The sequence below is a fragment of the Haliotis cracherodii genome, unplaced genomic scaffold, assembly GCF_022045235.1.
Source record: "Haliotis cracherodii isolate W230 unplaced genomic scaffold, xgHalCrac1.p SCAF_2, whole genome shotgun sequence".
NCBI lineage: Eukaryota > Metazoa > Mollusca > Gastropoda > Lepetellida > Haliotidae > Haliotis > Haliotis cracherodii.
Genome location: NW_027266275.1, coordinates 12,108,339 through 12,125,263, shown reverse-complemented (window position 1 = coordinate 12,125,263; position 16,925 = coordinate 12,108,339). Strand labels below are relative to the sequence as shown.

At 40.5% G+C, this 16,925-nt stretch overlaps 1 protein-coding gene and 1 long non-coding RNA gene across 2 annotated transcripts; both read left to right on the top strand.

Moving 5' to 3' along the window:
- Positions 1 to 2,110: 2,110 nt before the first annotated feature.
- LOC139469787 (uncharacterized) lies at positions 2,111 to 7,661 on the top strand. Its single transcript, XR_011653743.1, has 3 exons — positions 2,111 to 2,216; positions 7,000 to 7,162; positions 7,457 to 7,661. It is a non-coding gene; the product is annotated as an uncharacterized lncRNA (long non-coding RNA).
- Positions 7,662 to 8,862: 1,201 nt separating this feature from the next.
- Positions 8,863 to 10,789, top strand: LOC139468937 (heavy metal-binding protein HIP-like). The gene is made up of 2 exons (XM_071251077.1): positions 8,863 to 9,314; positions 10,125 to 10,789. Exons 1-2 carry the CDS (start codon positions 8,891 to 8,893, stop codon positions 10,544 to 10,546), a joined length of 846 nt encoding a protein of 281 aa, XP_071107178.1. The 5' UTR covers positions 8,863 to 8,890; the 3' UTR covers positions 10,547 to 10,789.
- Positions 10,790 to 16,925: the final 6,136 nt, after the last annotated feature.

Here is a 16,925-nt window from a genome sequence, read left to right as displayed (position 1 = left end):
CCTGTGGGAGCCAGTTTTGGATGATAAATAGAGAATCTCACCCGAGTGTCTTTTGATATCAAATATATCAAAACGAGTTGATAAAAGTGGCAAAATTCCGAGGCTTGCCGAGGATTTTTGCCACTTTTATCAACGAGTGCATGTCACCGTATCCAAGTTGAGTAGATCGGTGCTCATGATGTCAATCACTGGATTGTCTGGTCAAAACTCGAAAAGGCCGCCGTTATACACCTGCTATTATGCGGCGTCAAACAACAAACACCACAATCAGCTTTTGAGTTGACTGACACTGTGAGGCTTTAACTTCGTTTATATGGACACATTTGCATATTTGTGTTTTTGTACACATACTGTACATTTACAAAGGTATGACAAATTGACCATAGAAACGGTTCCACACATGTATACTTGCTTATTATGATGTGTATGATGTTCTTCGGAGGTGAAAATGTACAATAATGTCGCAGTGTTACACTTGTTAAATATTCACTGTCTTTTATTTGATTGCATATGCCAGTTTACTAGCCAGTTTAGCTTAGTGTTAATTTTAAACTATTAATCTAAATAAATAAGCAGTTGTGATATTTATGTCTACGTATTAACTTTGAGTATCTCTTACAAATGTTCAACTTTATGTAGATCGGGTATTCCGACTGCTTGTGAAGGGACGACCTCGAGTAGGATTTTTGGGCCCGTGAAGATCCGGGATAGAATAGGTCTTCAGCAACCCATGCTTGCCGTAAAAGGTGACTATGCTTGTCGTAAAAGGCGACTAACGGGATCGGGTGGTCAGGCTCGCTGACTTGGTTGATGCATGTCATCGATCCCAATTGCGTGGATCGATGCTCATGTTATCAGTCACTAGATTGTACGGTCCAGACTCGATTATTTACAGACCGCCGTCATATAGCTGGAATATTGCTTAGTGCGGCGTTAAACAGCAAACAAACAAAAAAATCGAGTAGGATTTGCCGCTCGGAGGAAACCCCCGGACGCTTATCTCATGTATGTCTGAACTGGAATCTCAGTTGTGATGTCAGAGCAGATATTCCTCTCTTTGTTGTATATTGTTTAAAAACGGTGCCGATGTTGCTCTTCAAGACCTAATCCCCCCCAAGACAGCAAGGTGTAGTTTATTTACATACGCATATTTTGTTTCAGGTGTAATTTTGGCAACATATACGGATAGTTACCTCATGGCATTTATACATACGCGGTCTCGTCAGCAACTCATGTTTGTCATAAGAGGCGACTAACGGGATCGGGTGGTCAGGCTCGCTGATTTGGTTGATGCATGACATCTTATGCAAATTGAGTAGACCGATGCTCGTGATGTCAATCATTTGATTGTCTGGTTCAAACTCGATTATTTACGGACCGCCGTCATATAGCTGGAATATTGCTGAATGCGGCGTTAAACAACAAACAAACAAACATACAAACATACGCGATTAAACGAATGGTTGTAGAAGGCGCCTGTTGCTCCGTCTACGGGTAATGGGTCTACACGATTACTGTTATAAATGTGAACCCGTCGTTAACACACCCGTGTCCTCACGGGGCATATACACACATGATAATTTTACACATGTTTATGGTGAAAACATGTAAAATAGCCTTTTTCACGTTAGCATAGATTTGCACAAGTCTCAAAGGTAATAATTATTAATTCAATTCATTATTTCTAGATTATATAAAAAACCAAGTACACGTTGTCACTATAAGAGACGGGCGTCCGTACTGTCCACTTATCTAGACTTGCCTTTTAGGATAGAATTACTACACATCCATGGACTTATCTTTCAGAACAGCCTTGGAGCAAGGCTACTGTAAGCACTATAGAGATTGTATTTGGTAAAACACACAAGAACTAGTATATCTGGTGGGGTTTTTTATCAACCGATGTCATTCCACCCATGCGCCTTTGCAGTCCGGTCTTAGATCGGTTGACATGATTAAGGTAACATGAAAGATATGCAGGACGTGCATCTGCTATTATATACACATACACGTGTTAGACATTAGTACTGGCGATGAGTAAGTCACACGGGAAGGGTGTTTCCAGGCTGTGCCAAACAAGTCAGTCTGCGATATGTGTACGCATGGCTTGATGACGTAACACACAAGTGCCTACATCTGTCAGAAAGTTAGCAGAAGCAGACGAGTATACTTCAAGTGTTATGCGGCCGTGATATATTACCGAGCTGATAGATCTGGTAGGTAAATAAAGATTTAAAGATAGCATACTGAACTCAATAAGCTGTTTTACCGTCCTGTCGGGGCCAGCTTGTTCCAAGTCTATTTTCACTACGTAGAAGCTGACGGAAGCCAGGGTATCGTTAGGATCTATATTTGGAACAAGTGTTCCTGCAGTAAACGCTGGTAAACATTGCCTTGTTGGCAATATGCTAGTTTTCTCACAGAATTCTTTCCTGGAATAATCAGTGTTTTGTAAGTTACCAATGTATTATTGCGAGTCTTATTTCTTTGAAGTCGATATTTATATCAAGAGTATTTATAGAGTATACATTCATTGGTGGTTATTTCTTTTGCACATTAGCAGTGACGGAAAGTTGTATAATTGAGGGGTTATTTTTTTATAATATTGAGTTAACTCTTTGGGTGTTGTTGAGTCTTGATGTTGAATGAACCTGTTGATAGTTCTTATTATCTGCATGTGTGGACTACAGCGGTGGGATGGACGGGTGGTTTTAGCGTTGGCTTGTCCTAACCTAGCACAATGTGTGAAGCCTATTCCGTCATATGGCTTGTCTATATTGGAAGAACGTGTAATCCATACTCAGTCTCTCCCTCAGTGTCGCGCAACAATATTACTAGGAAGTATCACATAAGCACAACTATTACTCTATGCCATAAGTGTCTCCATACCAATGTCCCTTTCTTACAAACAAGGCGGACATACTTCGTCATTCAGGCTGGTCAGAAAAAGCCTTTTCAGAATGACTTAATTTACCGTTTGTTTGCTGTTGAACTCCGCACTCGGCAATATTCCAGCTAGACGTCGGTCTTAAATAATCCAGGACCAGACAATCCAGTGTCAGAGAGTGTAAGCATCTGTCAACGCAATTGGGATATGATAATATACAATAAACCAAAGTCCCCAAGCCTAAATACACGATCCATGAGGTCGCCTAGCTCTTACAAAGAGCATACACGTTGCTCCGACAATGCTTGTAAGAGGCGACTAACGAGATCGGGGTAGGGATCGCTGACTTGGTCGATGCATGACATCTTATTCCAGTTGAGTAGATCGATGCTCATGATGTCAATCATTTGATTGTCTTGTGCTGACTCGATAATTTACAGACCGCCGTCATATAGCTGGAATATTGCAGATGGTGGCGTTAAACAACAAACAAACAAACAAACATGTGGGTTGCTTGGGATATATATATTCTAACCTGGAATCCCCACGGGTCGACCTAATTTATGATTAGTTATTAAGAGTCACATCACGCATCGTCCAACATTATTTTGATAGTAAACGCAATGAAGATATTGCTCCGAAACCAGCCAAAATGACACATATGTTCATATCACATTGAACTGTCATTGTTACCTTATGGGTGTATGGTATTGTAGTTAGAAGAGTCTGGCCTTCAGGACTTCTGGTTTGAAAGTTCAAGTTCCATATGTAATGCCGTGCAGCCACAATAGCTATGCACTACTTATGGTAATGCTCACTCTGCAGTTTTCACTCGAAAAAGGTGTCAGATTTGTTTCCAGTTATAGATTAGATCTTAATGCGACACGTATTTTTATTACAACCAAAAGCACCACACTCGTAAATGACTGTGTTACAGTAGATTTAGCGCTAAGATCTTAAATTCAAGTGTAACCTCGTTATATCACATTTACGTTTACCTTTGAAGGAGAGAGTATTGTCTTACGCCACATTCCAGCAATATCAAGACGAGGAACATCATGACTATGCTTCACACATTGTACCCAGGTGGGGAATCGAAACAGGCTTATGACGAACGCTGTGACCACTATGCTAATCTGCAATATGCTCCTTGGTACGGTTGGCCCAGGAAAAGGCTCTGTATTCTACTATACAGAAACCCTATGATCGTGGGTTCTAATCCCGGTTCTCCCCTATTATGTGTGTAGGTTTGTCAGCACCATACCCGTGCTCGTGGGTTTCACGAAAGTGGTAAACGCATGAGACCTGCATCGCTTCGGGATTTACTCCCACATTATGTTTTTTTTATTGTTTAACGCCGCAAACAATCGAGTCTGGACCAGACAATCCAGTGATTGGCATCATGAGCATCGATCCATCCTCCCACATTAAGCTGACATGCCTCGATAGAACTGTTCAAAGCGGCGTTAAACCCAACTGACTCACTATCACTGACACGTCGTGATATTAATACTGTTAAAGACGGCGTTAAACCCAACTCAAACACTCCAGTTTAATAACGTGAGGATTATTATGTTGAGATATTGCAGCAGAGCAGAAAATGTATTCATTAATTTTGGACTCATGGCATACGAGGTTTTAGTGATAAGTTCTGAGCCTCAAATAGAAATGCTTGACCTAAGGACATTAAAATGATTTCGTTTTTTCAACATGTTCCCCTTCCACATCGGTACACTTTTGTCAACGATGTTGGAGGGATTTTATTCCCGTTCTCTTGAATGTCTAAAACGTTCTCCACAGCTGCTATGACGTAATCGTTCGATTCGAACTGGGTTCCGGCAAGAGCTCTCCTCATGTTTGGGAACAGACAGAAGTCTGACGAAGCCAGGTCAGGAGAAGAAGTTGGGTGCTGAAGGACTTCAAAGGCACACTGACCATGGTGGATTGAAGCCATGGCAATGATTGATTTGTGTACTGCATCAGTGTTCTCGTGGAAAATATTTCAGATATCCTTAATTTTAATTTAATCCAGCAATTGACTCAAAGTTAAAGCATAATATGCTTCGTTTATTGTCCGGCCTTTTGGAGGAAAGTCCACCGTGAGGACACCCTCAGCAGCCCAGAACACGGAGGCCATGTCCTTTCAAGCTGATGGTGGTGCGGATGTCAAATGATTCTACTGTTTGGGTTACTGTTTGGACACAATTGGCGGACCAAGGTTTCATCCAGTCACAAATTGCGAAAACCGTTCTTGATGAGCTAAACAGGGCTATATTATCACAAGACTTGTTATGCCTGGTGCGTTTTTGATAGATGTCAGAAGCTTTGGAATTCAAGGAACTTACACCTTCATTGCAAAAGGTTTCTATGATATGCTTACTGAACTCGCTGAGTCATTCGCCGGTCGGTCATCACCGTAACATGGATTCTCACATGTCGCGACGTTACAGGCTTTTCTGGACTGATGACGTCCACAAGGCTCTTCCTGCCACGACTAACTCTGCTGCCCACCTCTTTACGTTGACATAGTGAGGTGAGGGGCATCCTCTGTAGGCTCAACCTCTATATCTCGCAATGTCTACACCAAAAGATGTCACTTTACGCATTTCCTTCCATGTGAGGCTCAGAACTCATCAGTCAACTCTTGTATATGACAACATGTACTTCTTAATGCTAAACAAAGCGACAAAACCTTTTCCATATCAAACAGAAATCTCTGCATAAAGCATGTGACAAGAGGGCTTTTATTTATTGGCATGTTGTACTATTTAAAAATAATTAATTAACGTAATTAATTAATGTTGACATATTCAACATGACACATGAAAAGAACTCATCTAAGTCCCTATGGCAACAAGTCGTGTAGTATTTCAAAACCTTACTTGACGTCATCCTGTAAAGGTCTTTGTTATATCTGATGAAAACAATTAAGAGGTCATTCAGTAGAATATCATAGGGATAGTCGATTAATATGTGTTCTGTGGAATATCCATAGTTTCAATGGTGTTTTATAGAACCATCAGTTTTGAAATCTCATTATAAACCTATTCATTGGGATCTCTATTAAGTAAGAGAGTTCTTTCTATAAGCATTAAAACCAATTGTGAGGTTTTACTTTCAAAGTAAAACCTATTTTATTTTCGTTATAACGTTAACGATGTTATAAATGTTATAACGAGTATCTATAAATGAGGCGCTTCATTATAGCGCTTCCTTGAAGACGTGATATCATAACTTGCACGTGAAATTCGCTGACTTGCCAGGCGTCCAAGAGCACTTGGATGTGTCAACAACAAAACACAACTAAAATACTTACTTTTAAATGAAAGTGAAATCTTCGGTTTCTAAATGATTGTGTTTCAATATTCCACTTCTTTTAAACTTTTCAAAACGAAAATTCGCAAATTTTAAAGGTGTTTTTTGCTTTACAAGATTTTCGACTTTAAACAATCCAACTGTCACATGAAGGTAGTTGTGACGTAACGGCTAACAGTTACTGCACGTGCAAATTGTGCAGCATTGATAAGCACCTGTTTAAAAGCACGTGTTTTGAAACCTCACTGTCCTTTCACCAGAGACTCTGAAGTGATGTCGCTTTTAAATGTCCACGCGGAATTGTACACATGACATTCAATTTTAATTGAATTAATATTTTGAATTGCTACTTGTCATTTTTTCAGTTACTTGGTTAAACCTGGGATTTGAGGTTTTACATTCAAAATAAAACCTCCCGAACGAAAATAAAACCTCAAAATAGGTTTTACTTTGAAAGTAAAACCTCACAATAGGTTTTACTTTGAAAGTAAAACCTCACAATAGGATTTAATGCTTATAGAAAGAACTCTCTTACTTCATAGAGATCCCAATGAATAGGTTTATAAGTATGGAAAAACACTTTCCCTCGGTTTTGGTAGACAGAGCATGCCCTGGGGGTCGGGAAAAACCGCGGGGGCTTCGGCCCCTTGGTTTTTCCCTCTCCCCAGGGCATGCTCTGTCTACCCAAAACCTCGTTAGCGTGTTTTCTCCAATACATAGAACTTACGATCATGAAAGATACGTGAACCAATAATAATAGTAATACAGTTTTTTTTGTTGCCATATGTCATGTCTAGAGGACACAATGCCGATCCCACACATCCACCATCTGACCCAGGCGGTACCCCTGGCGCTTCTCTTCCTCCTGCTGCTGTTCGTGGCCGCCTTCCTGGTGTACAAGTACAGCATGTTCTCGGGGAGCAAGGCCAAGTAGACACCTGCACACGACGTTCTCTCACGGTGAGCTGCCATTTTTCTACTCTTCTAGTGACTCATTTAATTTTTAGAATGTTTGAAAGTTATATTTGAATATAACATTAACTCTGACAAAAATGATTGCCAAGCTTGAAGGTATTTGGGTAGATATCCGATCTGCTATTTCAGGCAGGAAGAGGCCTTTTTATTTTTGTAAAAAATTTTTTTCTCAAAACGTTACCACACAGACAATAACAGATTAGATTTGTTTTAGTGGGGCGGTCGATAAAATAAATGTTTTGGCTGTTATATTTGACGTTATATATATACCTATTTCAGATGACTTATTGCACAAAAGACGGTCAGCCTTGACCCGAGGTTTCCCCCTATTCGGACACGTTCAGGAAACACCAGCAACAGAATTGCAGTGCTGTACATATAATGTCGATATGATCAATCCGGTTTGCGTGGCTCTCACAGCATACAATGATGAAATGCAGAGTGATATCTATAATGTAAATCACGGAATATAAAAGCAAGATGTGGAAATGATTAATTTCGTGCATTTGTTTTTCAAAACAAGTATGCTCGTGTCATACAAAGGTCCAAACGACAGGTTCCTTCCTTAAAAGAACCCGTAAGTAAAGAACTGATTGACACACATGATAAAAATAATGTTTAATTACATCCTACACGGATGGATTATACATACTCATGTTTACATCATAGCGTGGGTTTGACTCCCATGTAGATGACAAACTCCACAATACTACATACCAGTATACTACCATCTTCCAGAGGCAAGGGAGTTAACTGACTCTAAAAGTCCAGTTTCCACCCTCGCCGAACTAGGCTGGCCTCAATCGGAGCGCCACCAGTGGCTATTACGAGTTATGTCCCTTCTATGTCTCTCCTGTTGAGCAATCAGATTCCACCTCCCATATCACTTATTATTTAGTATTTGCTTCAAACAAAATGGCGGCGCCCAGTCCAGACGGTCTGATCGATTATCAAGATATACTAGTATATTGTAATAAAACGTGTCTTATCTCGCGAAGTGCATCAAATCAAGTGAACATATTTGGAAAATGTCTGTCGAAGCCAAGTTGACGGTACACATCTTTTGCAAATCCTGCAATCGACCGAAATCTCTGGGTTGAAATCCATGTTGTTTACGAACCAGATGTCGATTTCGTTTCACGATTTTGATTTGACTATGCATAGACTCGTTAGTCCAGCCAAAATATAACTCTATGATTGCAGTCTAGTTCGGCAAGGGGGGAAACTGGACTTTTATAGTCAGTTAACTCACTTGCCTCGGGAAGATGTTTGATGTTAAGACAGATTCTTTTAACTAGTATAACAAATATAGGATAAAAGGAAAACTAATGGATTATATGGTCTCAGGGACTGGTCATTCATTATAGGGGAGGGTAGGGGAGGGAGGGGTTTGCAATGTGAGACACACACACACACACGCACACACACACGCAAACACACACACACACACAGACGTATATTTGGGCACATTTTATGCATCTAAGTACATTAATCCCTCTGAACAATGTCACCAGTATGTATGTCATGTACTGCATAACACGCTTCCTTAACCTTTTATGAACGTCTGTTGTCGTACACTTACTGAAACAGCTGCTGGAAGTACATACTAATGACATGGTCCTTATCTCATACATTGGCACGTGGACCGATTTCGTTATCTCACTACACGTAACTATCCAGGTAGGACCTAGACACGGACGTACTTTCTGCAGGATGTCAGATTCCAGTATGGACCATCACCTATTTCTTATTCTGGTACTCGCTTTCCCCGTGGTTCACTGTCCTATCACATCTGTCATTAACGCCAATGGAGACACCGAAGTTGACTTGAGTAGCATCACCTCCCACATCACCCATCTTGAAAAGCAGGTGTCTTCGCTACAGCACCAGTTCGAGTCCGACCTCAAGTCGACCATGACGGACCTGGTTAGCGTCAGAAGCGAACTGAAGGCGAGCCGAGAAGAACATGATCAACTCAGGGAAGATCTGAATGCCAAGTGCCAAATATTGAAGCTCGCGTCTGACGAGTTGAATGTCACGAGATCAGAAATATCCCGTTTGAAGGAAGAAAGTCGGGAAGTAAAGACTGCTTGTGTTGCTAATGTTCACTCACTGACGAATGTGTTGGAAATAGTTGGTAAGTTCGATTTCAGTGTAAAATTAAAGGCATGTGTAAGGTGAGTATGGTTGGGGTTGGTGGAGATTAAGCAGTCGCATCAATCACAATGAACAGGACTGATAGAATGATAGAGACATTTGGCTAAAAGAAACAGGAAAGATTTCTCAGGCATCGGCGCGTCACTTAAAATCCTGTCATTTTTATTGCCAAGAAAAAAGAGTATCTGCCAAGGCCAGGTATGATTGTTGGAAGTCTTGATGAAAGTCTTTTGAGGAAAATGTACCCGAGAAACATTATAATTTTGTATGCACTGCAGGGGCGGTCGGGTGGCCTAGTGGTTAAAACGTTCGTTCGTCACGCCGACATGGGTACAATGTGTGAAGCCCATTTCTGGTGTCCCCCGCCGTGATATTGCTGGAATATTGCTAAAAGCGGCGTAAAACCATACTCACTCAATTATGCACTGCAGCGAACAATAAATACCGTAACAATAAGGTTGAATCTTTATGACGAGCATATATATTGGCACAAAGCACACTGCGCTAAGGTAATGCATATATAATCATTGGTATTTGAATTATAAATTGGGTTTCTACGATATTGTTTGTGTTTTTCCTGTTATCTGTTACATATCTTAATGTTTTAGATGACATTTGTAAGTGTTTTCAGTAAGGAAATGTCTGAAAATATTCGAACGCTTATGAGATGAATATTGCTGAAAATCTGAAAGGGGTATAACGTTTGATTAATTCTTTAATCCAACCTTCAAGTGCCCCTTTGAGAAATACAAACTAGTCAGGTATAGCAACTTCACCATTTTCTTCGCAGGTGCAATCACTACAAACATTTCATTCGAGGTTTCCTTATCACACCCCCAGCACTCTGTAGGTGACAAAGACACCCTCAAATTTGACAAAGTTCGTGTGAACTCTGGCCACCATTACCATAAGGACACAGGAGCTTTCACTGCCCCGGTCAGTGGTTCATATATGTTATGGGCAAGTATTAGGCTGACAGAACCCAACAGCTTCATCAACATTTACGTCCACAGTCACAACAAAGTCATTGGTCATGGCCACGCGGAAACGTCAACGTCTACACCGAGTGTTGCCACGTTACTGACAGTGACGTTCCTGAGGGTAGACGACAAAGTGTGGTTCACCAAGCACTCTGGATCTACAGTTATTCATGGAGACATACATGCATCTGTGACATCGATTTATGGTGGCGCTTTGTTGCGTCCACACTAGCACAAGATGTAATAAACCATTTTCATGAAATTTCGAAGCAACAGACAATCATTACACACATAAGGACTGTTGAATCAGAAATATTATTCAAATACGCTTTCCTTATTATTACACTTCAGAGAATTTATACTCACACATGGGACTGCTGACATACTGCCTCTTATCAACACTCAGGAGATTATATATGTATTTTGTGTCAGGTTTGCTTAACTTTAAAACGTTCACTATATCCAACTGTCCTATCTTCAAGTGGTAACACATGTCAATACAACACGCGACGCATGATCTGAACATGTGTGGGATGGGAAGGTGGCAGGGGGTGGGGGGGGGGGGGGGGGGGGGATCTGTTTCGGCAGATAATCGAGACTGGTTAATCTCTGTTTTTATATGTGTTGACCTGATTGCATCAGGGGTTTGCTTCACGAGATACATGCATGAACACCTATTATGACTTGTTATTACTTCAAAGATCACTTCTTCTAGGTGATCTGTTTCTCTTTGCATACTAATCGGATTGACGTCTTTAGTAAATTGAAAGTTTCAGATGACATTTGATTAATTTCTTTCTACAAATGCCAAGATAAATGAGTGTCTTCACCTTATACGTCCACCTAAGTTGGCAATCAAAGACACAACTGAGACACCTTATTCAGTGTCTTGTATGGACCTGTGCATAACATATAAAATGAGGAATTGATTGATAGGCATTTCTTAGAAGTAGACAAGATATTGTGGTTTACAACTTCTTTATTAGCGACGTTTCGGTATAGATCGTTATACTGTTGTAAAAGAATTCTGTAATACTAGACCGCCTCCGTGGTAAAGTGGTAGAGCGTCCGCCCGGAGAGCGGAAGGTCCGGGGTTCTATCCCCAAGCGCGTCATACCAAAAGACGTTAAAAGATGGTACTTGTTGTTACCCTGTCTGGCGCTCGGCATTAAGGGGCTAAAACAAGGACTGGTCGGCTCGGAGTCAGTATACTGTGTCTGAGTGGGGTATTCGTGTTAAACTGCGGCATGGTATCTCAGTGTGCTAGCACTATAAATCGGCATCCGTCCGGACTAGTACAAGTACACACAAACACACACACGTACATGCACGTCGCTATATAAGTGCAATAATCTTGGACGCGACGTTAGTAATACTATACTATCACCTGTAATACTATAACAGGGACGTCGCTATTACTGTATAATATTACAGTCACTCACCCAGCTGGACAACAAAAGGAATGATTTCGATTTTCCATCGTGAATTGTGTCTACATATCGAGCAGTATGCCATCGCTCCAGCTTATAGTGTTTTAAGTTCCAATCATGGCTTAAGTACTACGTATCAATCAAATTTCATTGAAACACACATTATTCTTACTGCTAAGCCTTTCAATCAATCAAGTCAAACTTTAATGAAAAAGGGATTGAAATAACTTGAACAGAAAAGGAAACTTTCCATCTAGGAGACATGTTCATAATGACTATCGAAAAAAATAAGACATTGAAACACCTTGTGCAAAAACAACCTTAACAACAATAAAATGACCGTATCTCTTAGTGATCTGCATCCATGAATTGTCTGCGTTCCTGTTAAAGTCATAACATTGGTACTATTTTGGACACAGACAACGGTGTATTTTGATGATTTTCTTTTGGCATACACGCAGTAAACTTATCGTAGCGTGCCAAAAGCGTATGACGGTGGGTTCAAATCTCAGATTATGTTTCCAGGTTGGTCAGCACCAAACTCCTTCTTGTGGTTTCTTTAAATAGGTAAACGTCTGAGACCTGCATCAGTTCGGGCTTTCCACCCACACGAAGCTGACCCGCCGTGATAAAACTGAAATAACTAAATCCTTCTCTCACCCATTCATTTATAATGAAACATATCAACGTCTTCCCAAAAAGTGACAAATTAGCACTCACCAGATAGATTCAAAGTAGGTTTAAATATCATAATGTGTTGAAATGTGTCGCTTTAAAATTAGTGTAATCAATTTGATCTACGAGGCATTATGATGGTAGGAAAATTCTTGCACACTATCAAGATCCGGGTCAGAATAGGTCTTCAGCAACCCATGCTTGCCATAAAAGGCGGCTATGCTTGCCGTAAGAGGCGACTAACGGGATAGGATGGTCAGACTCGGTGACTTGGTTGATACATCTCATCGCATCCCAATTGCGTGGATCGATGATCATGATGTCAATCACTGGATTGTCTGATCAAGACTCGATTATTTTTGCGACCACCGTCATATAGCTGGAATATTGCTGAGTGTGGCTTTAAACAACAAACAAATAAACAAACTGTCATGGACACCTGTCCATGATATAGTCGGAACCATAGAATATTTTTTATCAGACTTTATTGTCTTATTATTGAAACTTTTAAGGGTTCTATAAAAAGTATTTTGTGTCTTAAAGACTTTTGGCAATCTGATAATCTCTTCATGTTCGTACACTTAAAAAACTCTAAAAATGTAGATTTGAACAGCTCACTACTAAATGTTTCAGTGATTTATGAAAGATCAAATTGATAAATCAACGGAAAGATGGATGACACATAAGACTTCATGAGTGAGTGTGTGAGTGTGTGGGTGAGTGAGTAGGCTTTTACGCCGCTTTTAGCAATATTCCAGCAATATCACGGCGGGGGACAACCGGAAATGGGCTCCACACATTGTACCCATGTCGGGAATCGAACCCGGGTCTTCGGCGTGACGAACGAACGCTTTAACCACGAGGCTACCCGGCCGCACCTAAAGACTTCATGAAATAAGGTCACATGACCTGCGGATTCTGTCCCGGCCACTGATGTTTACGTCTTAGCTGTGTTGTTTCAAGACGCCATTCTTCTTACTGTTTTGAAGTTTTATTTGAAGTATTTGTCCAGTGTATACTTTATTTCCTTTGAATGTCCATTCTACATGAAACTTGACGCAAGATTGCATCTTAGGCCTTGAGGTATTCAGTAAATTCTATGTAGTTGGCTTAATGAATTTCAATATTAGCTTGGTCACGATATCTCTCTTTAAGTCAAAATAATACAGGGAACGTTATTCAAAATAAGCTGACGTATGCCTCCTTTCGACTTGGGAATACACAAAGTAAGACGTTTATTATACAGTACAAGTAATCTCGTGATCAGTTGAAATTTGCGTCCCTTGTGTATGCCAGAAACCTGTGGTTCCCCCTGTTTCTATGTTTGTCACTTGAAACCTGTGGTTCTCCCTGTTTCTAGGTTTGTCACCAGAAACCTGTGGTTCCCCCTGTTTCTAGGTTTGTCACCTGAAACCTGTGGTTCTCCCTGTTTCTAGGTTTGTCACTTGAAACCTGTGGTTCTCCCTGTTTCTAGGTTTGTCACTTGAAACCTGTGGTTCTCCCTGTTTCTAGGTTTGTCACTTGAAACCTGTGGTTCTCCCTATTTCTAGCTTTGTCACCAGAAACCTGTGGTTCTCCCTATTTCTAGGTTTGTCACTTGAAACCTGTGGTTCTCCCTGTTTCTAGCTTTGTCACCAGAAACCTGTGGTTCCCCCTGTTTCTAGGTTTGTCACCTGAAACCTGTGGTTCTCCCTGTTTCTAGGTTTGTCACCAGAAACCTGTGGTTCTCCCTGTTTCTAGGTTTGTCACCAGAAACCTGTGGTTCTCCCTGTTTCTAGGTTTGTCACTTGAAACCTGTGGTTCTCCCTATTTCTAGCTTTGTCACTTGAAACCTGTGGTTCTCCCTATTTCTAGCTTTGTCACTTGAAACCTGTGGTTCTCCCTGTTTCTAGGTTTGTCACTTGAAACCTGTGGTTCTCCCTGTTTCTAGGTTTGTCACCAGAAACCTGTGGTTCCCCCTGTTTCTAGGTTTGTCACCAGAAACCTGTGGTTCTCCCTGTTTCTAGGTTTGTCACTTGAAACCTGTGGTTCTCATCTGTTTCTAGGTTTGTCACCAGAAACCTATGGTTCCCCTTGTTTCTAGGTTTGTCACTTGAAACCTGTGGTTCTCCCTGTTTCTAGGTTTGTCACTTGAAACCTGTGGTTCTCCCTGTTTCTAGGTTTGTCACTTGAAACATGTGGTTCTCACCTGTTTCTAGGTTTGTCACCAGAAACCTGTGGTTCTCCCTGTTTCTAGGTTTGTCACTTGAAACCTGTGGTTCTCACCTGTTTCTAGGTTTGTCACCAGAAACCTGTGGTTCTCCCTGTTTCTAGGTTTGTCACTTGAAACCTGTGGTTCTCCCTGTTTCTAGGTTTGTCACTTGAAACCTGTGGTTCTTCCTGTTTCTAGGTTTGTCACCAGAAACCTGTGGTTCTCCCTGTTTCTAGGTTTGTCACCCCCGTACCGTGCTCGTGGGTTTCACCAAAGTAGTAAACGTCTGCGACGTGCATCACTTTGGGCTTTCCTACCATATTATATAACTGCCAAAGGAATACAGGAACTGCTGGCGATAGCCCTGAGGTCTTACTTCTCTACCTATCACTCTCCCCAAGACAGAATTCGAGGTCGCGAACCTTTATTAAGCCGTATTTGAGCATTTAAGATTTGAAACATTATCAAAGCTAATAATTAAAATATACATTAGATTTCCTTATACTCTTATGAACCGCAGCTCAAACCATGTACATGTACTCCGTGAACCTTGACTTCATCACGTGACCCAGATGCTCAGTGGGAAACTAAAATGCTGATTTAAACACCATCCTGAACAAGTTACAGATCCATTCCATTCAGATTCTGTCCTGGCTGCTGATGTTTACATGCACAGTTGTGTTTCCTTTGGAAGCATCTGTCTAGAGTATATTACATTTCCTATGAAATCATTACCAATGTCACTTGACATTAGCTTTAATCTTAAAACTTTATATTAATTTGGTCAGGATAACTCACTTAAGGTATTAGTTTTAGTATATATTAATTAAAAGCGACAAAACCTTTCCATATTCATGACTAGTCGATTGTACGATTCCGACGATACCATGAATATGTGTTTTATGAATCATGAATCATTATCAAATAGTGATGATACCAGGTGTTTGCAAAAAAGGAGCATTTCCTGTCCAACCGGTGGCACCCGAAGCAAACACATGCAAAGGCAAGTCAATTGTTCACCTGAAAAACAACACGGGAACATATGATACAAGTCACTGATGCCTCAGTTTGGAAATAGATATCCTCCGCATATCTATCGTAAAGCATTTTGAAACCTTAACTGAGGACTTGATTGTTGTAACCCTGAGCAAGAGTCGAATAACGCTGTTTAAAATCTTTGTAGAAAGAGCATGCTCGATTATACCTCAAGAGTTGTAAAATGAAAACCCCAAAGGCTGGAGCTGCAGGAATACTGATAAACATAAAGGGAAAGTTAACTTTGGGAAAGTTAAAGCCATACCTCTTGTCATACAGGCATGTTGAGATTGTTTTGTCACTCTGAATCTTTAGGTCAGATCTAAATAAGAAGCAACTGAGGCGGTATCACTGATCACATACAGAAACAGATCCGCAAGAAGGCAAGCACAATTGGTGTCCACGGGGATGCCTACTTTTTGCCGAAATGTCTTACCCCCAAATTGTCCAGGGATGTTATCATTCAAGTCCAGCATTTCATTTATTGTTGTCTTAATAAACTTCAAATGGCATTTGCATTCATTTTTGACAAATTGTCCTGAACCGCTGTTGCAAGATATGTAACTGTATCCACGGTCACCACGTTTTTTAGGAAAAGACCCACGGATCAAGGAATGAAGATTTCCCTTAAGTTTGTCCAGTGAGATAATGGTGTACAAAGTTGAAACCCCTTAAAGTGGCATTTAGAAGTTGGTTTGATGAACTAGGGAGATGGTTCTATGGATACACAACTTCATTACAATGAACGCGACGTTTCGGAGTAGATACTTACACCGTTATCAAGCAAGTGAAGTACAGAAATGTGAAGTTGAAAGGTTATGTGAATGTGGATAAGTGATGCTTAAACAAGGTTGAATGATGATAGATTGATGTTTACATGAAGTTCATGTATATGAAAATCTCATAAACCTTTCATAATAAAAGACATAACGAATAAACAGAAAAGAAAAGAAATCAAAATGTGTTAAACAGGACAGAATCTAATATATAAAAGTTCATGTTAATCAACACCATTGAAATGTAAACATATACTTTGGGCCAATAACCTTTCAATAAAAAGCAAATATTTGGCTGATTGATTGAAGGGTTTGTTGGTTGGTTGATTCACATTCTATTGTTTGAGGGGTGTGTGGTTCTGTTTAGTTTGGTAGAGTGCCCTTTGAGTAAAAGAAACATGACGCTCATTCCAATAAAAATGATAGATTAATCACAACATTGCACATCTTCATTGAAGTCTGTCTCCGAAATGCACACGCGGGTATCCTAGTAACGCAAAGGAA